This window comes from Watersipora subatra, chromosome 3 (assembly GCF_963576615.1).
Source record: "Watersipora subatra chromosome 3, tzWatSuba1.1, whole genome shotgun sequence".
NCBI classification, from domain to species: Eukaryota; Metazoa; Bryozoa; class Gymnolaemata; order Cheilostomatida; family Watersiporidae; genus Watersipora; species Watersipora subatra.
Genome location: NC_088710.1, coordinates 38,614,656 through 38,628,651, shown reverse-complemented (window position 1 = coordinate 38,628,651; position 13,996 = coordinate 38,614,656). Strand labels below are relative to the sequence as shown.

The following is a 13,996-nucleotide window of genomic DNA, read 5'->3' as shown; positions in this document are numbered from 1 at the left end:
TATGATCACTGAAACAGCACGGAGCTGCAAAGAACGCTGGTCCACCACGCCTCCAATTCATGGCATTTGATCTTGCCATGACATAGCCATTAAAGAAGATGGTGATGTTGTTCTGATTGAATGGTGTCCTTCCACTTGGCCGCCAGTTCCATCTACACAGAGCAGCGAACCTAATCAAAAGGCAACCTCAGGACATACTTCGGAAACATTGATTAAGTTTTCACCACAAATGCTGGTCGCAGTGGCCTATGAATCTGAAGTCAGCATTGCAGAAATTCTCCATTATGAAGTACATGCACCGTACATGCAAACAGCTCATGTGACCAAACCTTGACTTCATCAGAACTACCCACAGGAATTTTCAGCATTTCCAGTTAATGCACCACCAGCATCTACGAAATCACTGAGGTACTTTGTACTAAAAATAATGCAATAATAATGACAGAATATGATGATTTTAAGAAAAAATTGTTTATTGCATGAAAGTTAGACAATCTTTGAGTCATACGTGTTTTATCTTTAAATAAAATAAATGCAATATATAGTAATATTAAAATGTTAGTTAGTTTAGGACAAGTATATTCAATACTGTAACTCGAAATCATGACAACTTGTTGTCTAACAACTACAAAACATAGAAAATCGCTTAATTTTTCATAATTCTATTTTTGACCCGGGCGTCACCTGTGGTTGTTTTCTTTCAAACCTCACAGAATCATTAAACTTTGAGCTAAAAACGAAATAGTATGTATTTCTGGTAGAAGGATAACAGAGCTTTGAGCTCGTCAGATAATAATTTTATGAGTCCAAAATTTCAGAAGATTTTTTCAATTGATCAAAGAGTAGTTTTATATGTCAAATTATGGTCCGTGCATCACACCACCTTTAATGGTTCACATTATTTTAATGCATTGCATGACAAAGATGAAATCTCATTCAGTGATAGTTAATGTAAAGTGTTTTCTAAAACAGTATAAATGACACCAGAATTTTGCGTCTGGGCTGAGAAGTATGGAAGGAAGCGTTCGAATGTCCCACACGTCACAATTCTGCCAAAAACGGCCTTCCCCTACAGCTTCATCATGGCAGACAGACGTGTCAGCCATTTGAACCAATGAGTCGATTACTGAGAGAACAAGAGGGTGACTATATTTTAAGTCTCAGCGATTTCTTTTCTACTCTTATAATTTAGTATGAAGGTATAATTATTATATCTGTTTCTTGTTTTTAAAATAAACATAGGGTTATGGGAAAAGAATCTTTCTTTTCCCATAACCCTAAGATAAAGAATCCCATTCTTTATCTTAGGAATCTCATTTCCTTTGAAACTGTAGTTTTAAATTGCAGCATCTGAGGTCAACTATAAGATCTTACGTAGTTACATTAATCAACAAGATAAATTGATTAAAACAGTCAATAATCAAGATCAGACCTCACCTAAGAGCTATTAGCAATAACTGCTTGAAGCAGCTCATCTGCGTTTGCTAATAAACAAAGCCATTCCCAACACGTTGCAAAGTAATTGGTAGGATAATCCAGTTCTATCAATCACCAACATAACAACCCTACTACCGCAACGGCTCACAGTAATTAACTCTTCGGCTTGCTTCGTTGACAAGTCTGTCTGCCATGATGAAGCTGCATTGAAAGAGTGAAGTTTATGAGTTATTATTCGTCCTTTTATATCGATTTATCACTAGCCTTGGTGTCCAAGAATGAAACTATATGTTTCAGGTCTTTGATTGTAAATCGCATAGTTTTGGGGGTTTCTGGCTACTTCTTGTTACTGTTCATCAGCGGAGATTTCAACATGTGAAATCCCTAATCATAATTTCAGGTACGGTGCAGATTGTACCAATCTAGGCTATGACAACAATCTTATGGTGATTATTTGAGATTTCCTTATGCCAAGTTCTCAATGTCTTAGTAGTATAATGGGTATGTTGAATCTGGAAGTTGGCTTGTAATGGTGATAATCTCATCTTTGGAATTTGTAGATGCTGAAATTGTGTAGCAACCTGTTATAAAGTTTATAATGGTGCTGTAACTTGTTATCTACTTTATGTCTGTACATGGCTGATATCAGATACAACAGGGCCTCCCAAGTAGTTTCTACATGACCATAGCTAAAGTTGATCAGTTCATATTCCTCGATACATATTCTAATTTGTCTTCATAACTAAGACATTAGCTTTGGTCGAAATTTCACCAATGAACGATTTAATGAAGCTATTTTCAACGAACCAATAATGTATAAACTACTCGTGTGAGAGTAATGAACATTCAAGGCTGTTGCGTTTGTAATCAATAGAATTGAGTTACCCTATGAATCACTTAAACAACTCAAGATATTTGTTGGATGTAGAAAAACCTCTACTTTAATCAGGGAGTGCTATAAATGCTTAGACATGGTCTTAATTAAAATGAATTTAATTACAAGTTTTGGCAATTGTTTAACATTTGCTCAAGCAAAGCGCTCAATGCTGTAGTCTTAGAATGGTGGGTTAAGATCTGGGAGTTGACTTGTAATGATGATTATCCCAGCTCAAGAATTTACAAATGTTGTAGACATAAGAATGATTTCCCATTAAATCTGCTGCGAGGGTTTCAATGATAGTGTATTATTTGTAATTGTACCATCATGATTTTCTCTTTATGTTTAACTGGAGACGATCGATATCAGATATAACATTGCCAGTCGAGTACAGTGGACTCCAGCCATATGACATTAATTTGTTCTGGTGTTGGCGTAAAATGAGAATTTTGCATGGAAGGATAAAGAAAGCCATAGTAGTTACCTAATGCAAACACTACCTGGTCAAAAACATCAAATTCTTGTATACATACTGAAGATATTGAAAATTAGTAACAAAATAGTATATCAACCTTAGTAACTATAGCTACCTACAGTAACTTTAGTGCATTTCATGGTTATGATATGCAATAAAACTTTTATTGCAATAAAATCGTTTTCTTACTTTTTCGTTTAACGTCGTTATCAATCTTAGCTAATGAGTGGCTAACGATCAACTCATGGCTAGCAAAATCAAGTTATATTTGTAGTTATATGATTATGTACGTAAAATAAATTAAAGTTTATATGTAATATTATATTAAATGGTAAAATGCATTATAAATTTTCACTTTTGCTTACTTTCCACTAATTTGTGTTTTACTCATGCAATATCAAGTCTTTACAAAATGCGAAGAATGCTGAACTGAGAGAAAGAGAGAGAGAGAAAGAGAGAGGGAGAGAGAGGGAGAGAGAGGGGGAGAGAGGGAGAGAGAGGGAGAGAGAGGGAGAGAGAGGGAGAGAGAGGGAGAGAGAGAGAGGGAGAGAGAGAGAGGGAGAGAGAGGGAGAGAGAGGGAGAGAGAGAGAGGGAGAGAGAGGGAGAGAGAGGGAGAGAGAGGGAGAGAGAGAGGGAGAGAGAGCGAAAGAGAGGGAGAGAGAGGGAGAGAGAGGGAGAGAGAGGGAGAGAGAGGTAGAGAGAGGGAGAGAGAGGGAGAAGGAGGGAGAGAAAGGGAGAGAGAGGGAGAGAGAGAGCGAGAGAGAGAGAGAGTGAGAGAGAGAGAGAGCGAAAGAGAGGGAGAGAGAAGGAGAGAGAGGGAGAGAGAGGGAGCGAGAGAGCGAGAATTTCAAAAGACACTTTTTTTGATGTCGAATGGCGAAAAAAATGCCATAATGAGGGAATGGAAAAACATCGTGTTCCACATCGTAAAGTGAAAAAGCCGTAAAACAGGCCGTAACCTAGGGGTGCCGTAACCTAGGGGTGCCGTAACCTAGGGGTGCCGTAACCTAGGGGTGCCCTGCATATCAGATCATTCTTGTGCTACTCGTAAAAAGCTGCATGCTCGTTCTAAGGAATGATGATTTCTAATATTTTTCTTAACAAGTGTTGTTTTTTTGGATGTGAATTCACAAACACGTCGGGTTTATAAATTACTAGCAGTTAGCTTGGCGATGCCTGGGATCTCTTTTATTTTCAATTGGATAGCTCGCAGGGGGTTGTTTAAGAAGTTGATTTTCAGGAACCAGACAGAGTTTTAAAACCCAATAATTTAGTGGCCTGGCGGAAGGTACGGATCATATTTATGTGAAGTTTGCATGCTCAAAAAATGTGGAAATGAATATAGTTTAAGGAGATCAACAGACAGGCACACACAATGGCAAAATTGAATTTGTTAATATACATGAAACATTCTTGACTCCAATCCATCAGAAACTATAGCAGAGTGAAATAAGCATACATCTAATCAGACTCAATATGAAGCTATATCATTAACATCAACTAGACGAATGCCTAGCGTTGCATGAGTAATAAAATTTGTTTTGCACAAATAGTTTATTTTTAATCAGAATATAATAGTTTACAAGATTTACCATTCCAATTTTTAAATGCAGGTGTTTGTTTATATCTGTGTGTGGCTGGCCAATGCATAACTCAAATAATTGAAAGCTCGATGCTAAAACAGAATGTTAAAAAATATTTTTTATTTATGCTACACATTTCTTCAAAATTTAAAACAGCTTATAAACAGTGGCAGGTAATGTAGTTGCCATTAGCTAAGGTTCTGTACCCAATGAATTTGAGTAACTTAGAGGTTGACTTGTAACAAAATTTACATTACAGTTATTTGGTATCAAAAGGTTCACCATGTCTTTCTTACTCTGTTGTGTTGTAGGTTCAAAATATGTGGAAATTTGATTACAAGCTTTTAAAAGCTCAAAAACGAACAGTTAATCGCAGCCATCACGAAACCGCCGTAGATAGGAATCAGTTTATTTCTCTGACGTAGTCATTACATTTAGTTATTGTTTTGTCCCGTGATGTTCTCACATGAATTGAAAGGCCAATAAAAGGCTCAATATAAAACTTCTCGTAACACTAGTTGATGACAAACACTTCGGGTTTTACCGAAGACCGCGTATCAAATATAGATGCTCGCTACTTTACAGTTTGTTTCGGCTTGGTTTAATCGTCTAGTCGTAATCTGATCATGTGAGCCATACTTCGCGAATAATTTCTGCAGCATTTTTCTACTATCACAGGTGACCAACAGGCTCGTCATGTTTATCAGAGAATATGCACTTCTTCAAGCTAAGGTTAAAAAATTAAACAAATTTTCACGGTAGGTTTTAAGATATCAGTGCTTAGAGTGACAGGGTCACAATGATAATGAAAAAAACATGTAAGAACAATAAACATGGTTTTATTGAATGCGTGAAGTATATTTGTGAAAAAATTTTGACGAATGAGGTTGCATGAAAGTGTAAACAGAAGCCATCGTGTTTAATTACATCCTGTTTGAGCCGTTTTGAAAGGATGTTCTAATATACGGCAGTTTCGTGATGGCTGCGATTTTCTGTTCGTTTTTGAGCTTTTAAGAGCTTGTAATCACATTTCCACGTATTTGGCACCTACAACACAGCAGAGTAAGACATGGTGAATCTTTTGATACCAAATAACTATAATGTGAATTTTGTTACAAGTCAATCTTTAATCTAATCTAAATCTTTACTATAATAAGAGCATGTCCATCCTTCCATTTTGGCAATAAGTAAAAATATTTCACCTTATGGAGTTCGAACCCGTACATTCGGTTATAGAGATGTTAAGCCTAGCGCACTATCGCTAAACCATGCAGCTCCAGCTTGGAATAATTGTGCTAGTATTTGTTACATATCATCATCTCTCACGCTGCATCGAACTGCAATCGTTGTTTTCTGGGGAATTGTGGGCACTCATTCTCTCTAGTAGTTTAAGCGTACTTCTAATACCTAATGGTAGTTTGCTTCTAGTAATGCAAGCACTGCAAACTATTTTAACCAATCAATACGCGATATGCGACCAACAAACACTTGGAGTCATATATATAGACCAGCTGTGCTACCCGACTGCCCAGGTATTAAAATCAGCTTATAAACAATGAAAGGTAATGAGAGTTGCCTGCCACCAATCAGGTCATGGTTTTCATTTATACAATAACAAAAAGCAAACAAAATTTTTTACCCCTGAGACTACATCTTGCTAATGCTACTCAGTACTTTACCAGAGTATTGACATTGTTTTTCACAATGTACAACGGTTTACTGCCTGTTGTAAGCGGCTCTACTGTACTTCACAATATACAACGGTTTACTGCCTGTTGTAAGCGGCTCTACTGTACTTCACAATGTACAACGGTTTACTGATTGTTGTAAACGGCTCTACCGTACTTCACAATGTACAACGGTTTACTGCTTGTTGTAAGCGGCTCTACTGTACTTAACAATGTACAACGGTTTATTGCCTGTTGTAAACGGCTCTACTGTACTTCACAATGCACAATGGTTTACTGCCTGTTGTAAACGGCTCTACTGTACTTCACAACGTACAACGGTTTACTGCTTGTTGTAAACGGCCCTATCGTACTTAACAATGTACAACGGTTTACTGGCTGTTGTAAACGGCTCAACTGTACTTCACAATATACAACGGTTTACTGCCTATTGTAAACGGCTCTACTGTAATTCACAATGTACAACAGTTTACTGCCTGTTGTAAGCGGCTCTACTGTACTTCATAATGTACAACGGTTTACTGCCTGTTGTAAGCGGCTCTACTGTACTTCACAATGTACAACGGTTTACTGCCTGTTGTAAATGGATCTACTGTACTTCACAATGTACAACGGTTTACTGCTTGTTGTAAACGGCTTTACTGTACTTCACAATGTACAACGGTTTACTGCCTGTTGTAAATGGCTCTACTGTACTTCACAATGTACAACAGTTTACTGCCTGTTGTAAATGGCTTTACTGTACTTCACAATGTACAACGGTTTACTGCCTGTTGTAAAATCGAGTTTAATTTAGTCTCTATAGTGTTTCATTGTGTTAGATATATTCATGCAGACATTGACTACTAATGCTGGATTTTGCTATGACAATCAATTCGGTATCCTAAGCATGGCTTGCTTACTGGCATTGCTACCAGTTGCCAAATGGTTACCACCAAACTCATTTTTTGGAAATAGACTGAAGACCAAATTGACTTCAAGGCCATATACAGCGTGGGATGGCTAATGGAGCTAAATGTGGTTCTACTAGTTGTGCCTTCCCGACGTTGCCCGGGTATTAAAAATCAGCTTATAAGCAATGAGAAGCGATGAGATTTGCTTACCACTTGCTGGCAGGCAACTCTCCAGCAAGTGGCAGGCCATTTCCATGTGGCCTGGCACCATTGAACTAAAAACCCCTGGAAGGGCAAAGGTCATTTGCGAGTACGGAAATCCGGCCGATGCCATTATCAGTTAATGTTCAAGTTAATTTCATTGTATTCAGTGTGAGAAAGAAATCTAATTTCAGATTTAACAGCTATGGAAGGTCACGAATACACCGCTCAATCAAAGGAACAGACTACTGAGATTGCTACTAATAATTTATGTACGAGAGATAAGGGTGTAGGTCAGACCTGTCAACCCGAGAGTGGGGCAATGCGTTAGATTTGGTTTTGGGGCAATTGATATATCAATGATAGTATATATAAAATTGTGGAATTTGGGGCAAAAATCTCACGCATTTCTCACGCATTTTCATTTTTTCTTTGGGGTGATTGCGTGAGTCTCAGGCCCAATGCGTGAAAGTTGGCAGGTATGGTGTAGATGCACAGTGCTATTGCTATTCCATAAACTGCAAAAACCGCAAGAATGGACTTTTAAAGGAAAAGGCATGACATTTCACAAGTGAGTCACTTCTACTACTAGTTCTATTACTATTGCTCAAGTCTACGACTACTAATAGTTGTGCTACTACTAGTTAGTACTGCCACTAGTTAGTTCTACTACACTAGTCACTGGGTGAGTGAGAGTCGATCAGTGTCACTACTGAGTGTACGAGTTTGACTGTATTTTGTCGGTGATTAGATAAATTTATAAGCTAGTGAGTGAAATGTTCTTCCTTCAGAACGAAGGTTTTTTATTATTTAAATTTTGAATTTTTTTTATATTAATATTTTGGAACTACAACCCATTAGATTATTTCTAAATATTTATATTTGAAGGAAGTGTTTGTCGTGCTTATAATATTATTTATAGTTGTACCTGGATCTAGCTAGCAGTAAGGAGATAAGAGTAATAATACTATTGTTATTACTACTGTTGCTAACTAACTACTACAGTTTCATTTTAATTTTTAGATTTCCAAACAAAGCAACTGAGAACTCTCGTTATTTACAATGGTATCGCAACCGCAGAAGAGTGAATAAGCCTGATCCTTGAGCACTTATCTGCAACGAACATTTCAATGATCCATGTTTTGACAGCAGGTTAAAACGTTCGACTGAAGTCATTTAAAGGTAATATTTTTCAATGTTGAATGATACTTTTTGATGATAGAATTTAAAACCATATTGTCAAGCACAGTGCTGCAAAGTTGCTCAACTTAAAGTAGCTATATCTAAAAAAAATTTAGAATCTCAAACAGCACCCAAAACAGTGACAGCTGCCACAGCAAGTGCCTATGAATATGTCTGCAGCTTAGCAGTTGTGTGATCTGTTCTCTGTGATTCTTCATCTTCGTTTCTGGGATTTAATGTCCAACGCATAAATTATGCCGTCCTTTTTATCGTGTGTTAACTTTGTAAATGTTTTTTTTCATTTCCTAATTGTTGTAATGAAACTACATAATACCCCTGCAAATCATAAATTCCAAATTTATAGCAATAACTTGCAATTTAGAACACAAAACATCTTTTTGGAACAAAAAAAAATCAAAAAAAGCGATTTAAATAAAAAAATCAAATAAAACAATAGAAATCGATTTTTTTGATTTAAAAAAATCATCGATGTTTAACAACCCTGCCTACAACACAACAGGGTAAGACATGGTGAATCTTTTCATATCAAATAACGGTAATGTGAATTTTGTTGCAAGTCAACCATTAAGCTTTATGCCTAAGATGGGTGTGAATGACTTCCAGTGAAAATTGCCACATTTTCATTTTACTTAGCGATATGGTAGCATTTTGAGCTGCTTTATTTTCGGTTATTTTATTAGTTGTATTGTTGTTTATTAAGGGTACTATGTTTATGTGAATAAGACATTCATTTTTGTTGATTTTATGTAATTGTTATAATTGATGCTTTTGTTGAGGGGGTTGGAATAATAATCCTACTGTTACTCAGTTTAAGGCTACATTCGCAAACTTATCAGCAAATGTGGTGCAGAATCAGATGCTAGTAAGACAGGTAATGTTACTGCTCAAAACGAGATTCTCGTCATACAGGCTACTCCAGAAGTTGATCAGTTTGTGGAACTCAATGATTTCATATGTCAAATTTCTGTTATAGGTAACAGTATAGTCTATATAGCTAGCTACATTGTGCAAAAGCTAACTAAAGTGCTGTCGTGACATTGGCCGTCAGTTGCTGGTTACCACTAAGTCAAGTATCCAGTACCGACATCTCTATACTCTACTCAAGCTACAAAACAATGGAGGATTGGTACGTCCATCAGACGATGTCATCAGGATCCTGCTAGTTGCAGATCAATACTTTCGTATTCATACAAAGCCAGATCCACTCCATTGTGTGGTGTATTTTATCAGTAGTGTAAGATCTAGTGATGTGTTATGCTTTGGGAAACACCTTACGGATAGGGCAGATGGCATATCCAACCACTGCGTCATTGATGAAAAACCTTATTCAGTCGTTTTATGATCTCCGACAGCATCATTATGCTAAAATCCTACACTCCAACTGCAAGGTGCATCTTTATGGCCTACAATACTAAAGTAGTACTTTTTAAAGGCCAGTAACAATATAATCACTGTAATATTCATCTGCAGCTGTTGTGCTGTTATTCCTAATCTAATTTAGTTCTAAGAAACTGATGCACCTTGGCTCAATATCCGCTTCTATACAAATCTCCTTTTACACAGTTTCTGTAACGTGTATGTATAAGTTTAATCATCTGATTCCACTAATTCCTGCATTTCCTTGTTTGCATTATTTTGATTATTCTCTATTACAACGGTTTTTAATTTCCGTTTAGTTGTTGCAGTAGTTCATTCCATCTTTTACAGATACTGTATTATACATATCATACGTTCATAAGCTATTATCACTTGAGTCTTGAAAACAGTTTCTGTTTTGGCAGCATACCTATGTGATGTTTTTATCGAAATACTTCATATGCTAAGTTTTTCCATATGCATTTATGCATATGTAATATAAATTTTAATATAATGGAACAGTTTTTATTTGCCTGAATATATCATTTGCTGGGTTTATGCATTTGTAATACAACAGTTTGTATGAGTAACATGGTCCACGAAAATCTATTATACATCTACTTATCATTTGATATATCCCACTCCATATGTTATAAATAGGTTTTCTTCTATCAGGGCACTTTAAACGTTGTGTAGGAGGAGCTTTCATTAACACCCAGCTGGAAAATAACTATTCAACATGTACATTTCTGTCATTTTTCACCATTTGTTTACAAACGGAACTAGCATTCGATTAGCTCTCCAATATGGCGCATACGTTACGTATTATTATCAACGTAAAAGTCACGTGATTGCCATTCTAGGGGTTGTAAGTTCAATGCCTGGCACATTGCCATTAGAAAATTCCACTAAGCTAGTAAGTGAGCTTCAAAAGCCGGTAAGAACTGACATTGCATCAGTGTTTTTTGCCCAGCTAGGCTATTCTAATAGTAGCTATAGCGGGAATGCAGACAGACATACCACATGCAGACATACTTTGAGAAATATATTTATACTAGCTGTGCCACCCGGCTTTGCCCGTGTAATAGAAGAGTATTTGGACAGAAAATTGATTTGTATTTAACATATAACAACATTTGCCATTCTACCTTTCAAACTACATATCATGAGAAAAGTTTTTTGTTTTATAAACAATGAGAAGTAGTTAGAGTTTTGCTATTAGCCAGTTTAATAATGTGAGCGGAACAGCTTCTCGTGACATTATGCTATGACCTGCGTCACACGCAAAGCAGTTAGGTTTTGCTCTGATATAATGCCTTATAATGGCTTTCCAGCAACTCGACTTCCGTAGTCTTGTGGTCAAGGCAGTCAGACTGGTGATTGGCTTGGTCTGAGATCGCGTCCTTTTCGGTACGGAATATTTATTCCAAGATTTTAAGATCTATAGCTGGATTTCTGATGAACACACGACGGACTAAGAGAAATATATATATATATATATATATATATATATATATATATATATATATATATATATATATATATATAGGTAGATTAGTCATGAGCTCAATTGTCTATAAAACAAGTGTTAACCTTAGTCCTTTTGCTGATGTCTGTAATACTTGTTAATACCTTTTATAGATGCTCATTCAACTGTTTAATCTAATCAGCTCAGTAACCAAATGATTAGCTTGTCATATTTGCTGCGAGAAAGTGTAAATTCATGACCATTGGTAAACTCAGTCTTTCAAAACCAGTATCTCGTATCTCTTTCAAGCGTTGGGCAAAGGGTTTCAGCAAATCGTATATCGGCATCTTCATTATTTTAACGTTTTCAGCAGACCGACTGCAAAATTTTAATTGCAAGAGAAATTTTTGTAGATATCGTATAGCGAAAAAATGTTCGTACGGCAGGAATGAAAAAACATCATGTTCCACATCATAAAGTTAGAAAACTGTATAACAGGGTAATCGAAACCCGGGGGTGCCCTCTACTTGACTTTGTGTACCACTTTAGGCCAATCCTTTCTTTCTGTTAGTATACATCTTAATGGTTTTGGATCACCCAGCAATCTATTTACCAGAACCATTGTTGATGCATAGAGTTGGCGAAATGAAGTAATTGTTATCAAATAGACTACTGATTTGTTTGCTGATAATTGCAACCTAACTACCTAACCTTCGTTGATAGTGTTAGATGTAAAAGCGGTAATAGGCAATGAGAGTTGTCCTCTACTAGCTAGAGAGCAAATCCAAAAAATTCAGTTAGTGATTAGCTGTGATGATCAGTAATATTATGCATAACAATACAAAATTGTGTACATGTACTACACGGAGTTGTGTTATATTTAAAGCAATGTCATATTTCATATCAATTTATGGTTACGCAAGATCTCTAAGAGCTCGCTACTTGGCCCAATACTAAAGCAGCAATACTTTTTGTTGAAACCTTAAAGCACATCAATTACATAAGTACTTTTATCATATATTTTAGTACTTCAGAGTCTTGGCTTTCGAATGAGCCTATATTCAACACCCAAAGAATAATAGAACTATGAAAAACAGGGTGTCAAAAGTATGTCCTGCAATAAAAAAACACTTGGTTGTGGTTCCCACAATGTGATGTGATAATTATCATTTAGCCTTAGGTCGTCGATCCCTTTCACCGCCATTGAGGCTGCGCTTTTCTGTGACAATCGGTGCTCTTAAACCCAGAGAGCGCTAATAATAAACTAGCATTCTAGATAATCAACAATGCTGGGGGATCGGGCTAGCTCCCAACCAACACAAACACATGTTCTGGGTTAATAGATTTTGGGTAATTGTTAGAGTTGCCTTTTTTCATCTTTTCATTCATTTTAAACATTTATAGAGTAGTAAAAATCTAAAAAGTTGTAGTTCTACTATGTTGTGTCATAACTATCAAAATATTTTGATTCAATGATAACAAAGCTTAAAAAGGGTAACAAAAATCATTTCTAAATGCCTTAGTATTGAGTGAACAAAAAAGACTAATAAATGGCTACGGCTTTTAACCCTCTCTTTGTTATCATTTGTTGCTTGTTGTGCTTTTGACTAGTCGCTTATCATTTTGTGAATGCCCTTTAACGTCCATAAACCCAAACAAGCTTATCACTCTCATAATGTTAGCGAAATGCTTTAATGGGTTTTACTAAACAAGGTCCTGTTTGTGCAGTTTTACGCATTGACATGGTTATGCGTGGCATTAAATGTTTATATTACATGTTTCGGTTATTTGGAGATGGCTTTGTAAAAGGCAATCAAAGGCATACACTGAATGTTTTGAGGCAGAAAATTGTGAAAACCCAAGTGGCTTTTATGTGTCATATAGTGTCAACTCATATAGTGTCATATAGTTTCATGTGTCAACTCTCAATATATATATATATATATATATATATAACCACAGTTTGGGGCGTCCAAAAAGGGAAGCCACAATAGAAGCTTTAGAATCTGCCAAACAGCAGCTAGTAGCACTCTCGGCACGACTGAAGCGGTACACCAAAGAGCGGGATAACAAGAGAATGAACAAACTGTTCATCAATAATCCATCTAGAGTGTATTCCCAGTTCAAAGGTGAACTGCAGAGGCCAATGTCTGAGCCTCCCCGATCTAGCACTTCAAAGTTCTGGAAGGACATCTGGGAGAAAGAGACTACTCATAATACCACTGCAAATTGGCTGAAGAGGCTTAAAGAGAACCATCAACACACTGTGGTTCAGCAAGGACTCACCATCAGCAAAGAAGACATCAAGTGCAGAGTGCAGCGTATGAAGAACTGGGCAGCACCTGGCCATGACATGATTCAAGCCTTCTGGTTGAAGAAATTGACATCACTTCACACTAGAATGGCTAAGCAGATGGAATGCCTAATAGAACAAGGTGACCATCCAGATTGGCTGACAAAAGGACGAACTGTACTTCTGATAAAAGATCCAAAGCAGGGGCCGATTCCCAAAAACTATCGACCAATAATGTGCTTGCCCACCACTTGGAAACTGCTCTATGGAATAGTTGCAGACAAACTGGAAGAGCACATGAGTCACTATATGACCAGTGCTCAGAAAGGAATTGGGCGCAACACCCGAGGAGCTAAACATCAGTTACTGGTAGATCGGACGGTCTGTCAAGACAGCAGGAGAAGGCAAACCAATCTTGCCATGGCTTGGATTGACTACAAAAAGGCCTATGACTCAATTCCCCATAGTTGGATACTTGAGTGCCTCAGTATGTACAATGTTCACCCTGCTCTTGTGGCATT

General features: G+C 36.9%; 1 protein-coding gene and 1 long non-coding RNA gene across 3 annotated transcripts in view; one reads left to right on the top strand and one right to left on the bottom strand.

Moving 5' to 3' along the window:
• The window catches only part of LOC137392169 (N-acetylneuraminate 9-O-acetyltransferase-like), a 67,610-nt gene extending 60,383 nt beyond the window's left edge, over positions 1 to 7,227 (bottom strand). The window contains exon 1 of the mRNA XM_068078804.1: positions 7,165 to 7,227. Within this exon, the coding sequence (XP_067934905.1) occupies positions 7,165 to 7,225 (61 nt within the window). The 5' untranslated portion in view covers positions 7,226 to 7,227. The remainder of the gene's footprint in view (positions 1 to 7,164) is intronic.
• Positions 7,228 to 7,348: 121 nt separating this feature from the next.
• Positions 7,349 to 9,760, top strand: LOC137391765 (uncharacterized). 2 transcript variants are annotated; one of them, XR_010978167.1, is made up of 4 exons: positions 7,349 to 7,448; positions 7,646 to 7,726; positions 8,179 to 8,337; positions 9,332 to 9,760. It is a non-coding gene; the product is annotated as an uncharacterized lncRNA (long non-coding RNA). The 2 variants fall into 2 exon arrangements; XR_010978168.1 differs by lacking the exon at positions 9,332 to 9,760 and adding an exon at positions 9,135 to 9,173.
• Positions 9,761 to 13,996: the final 4,236 nt, after the last annotated feature.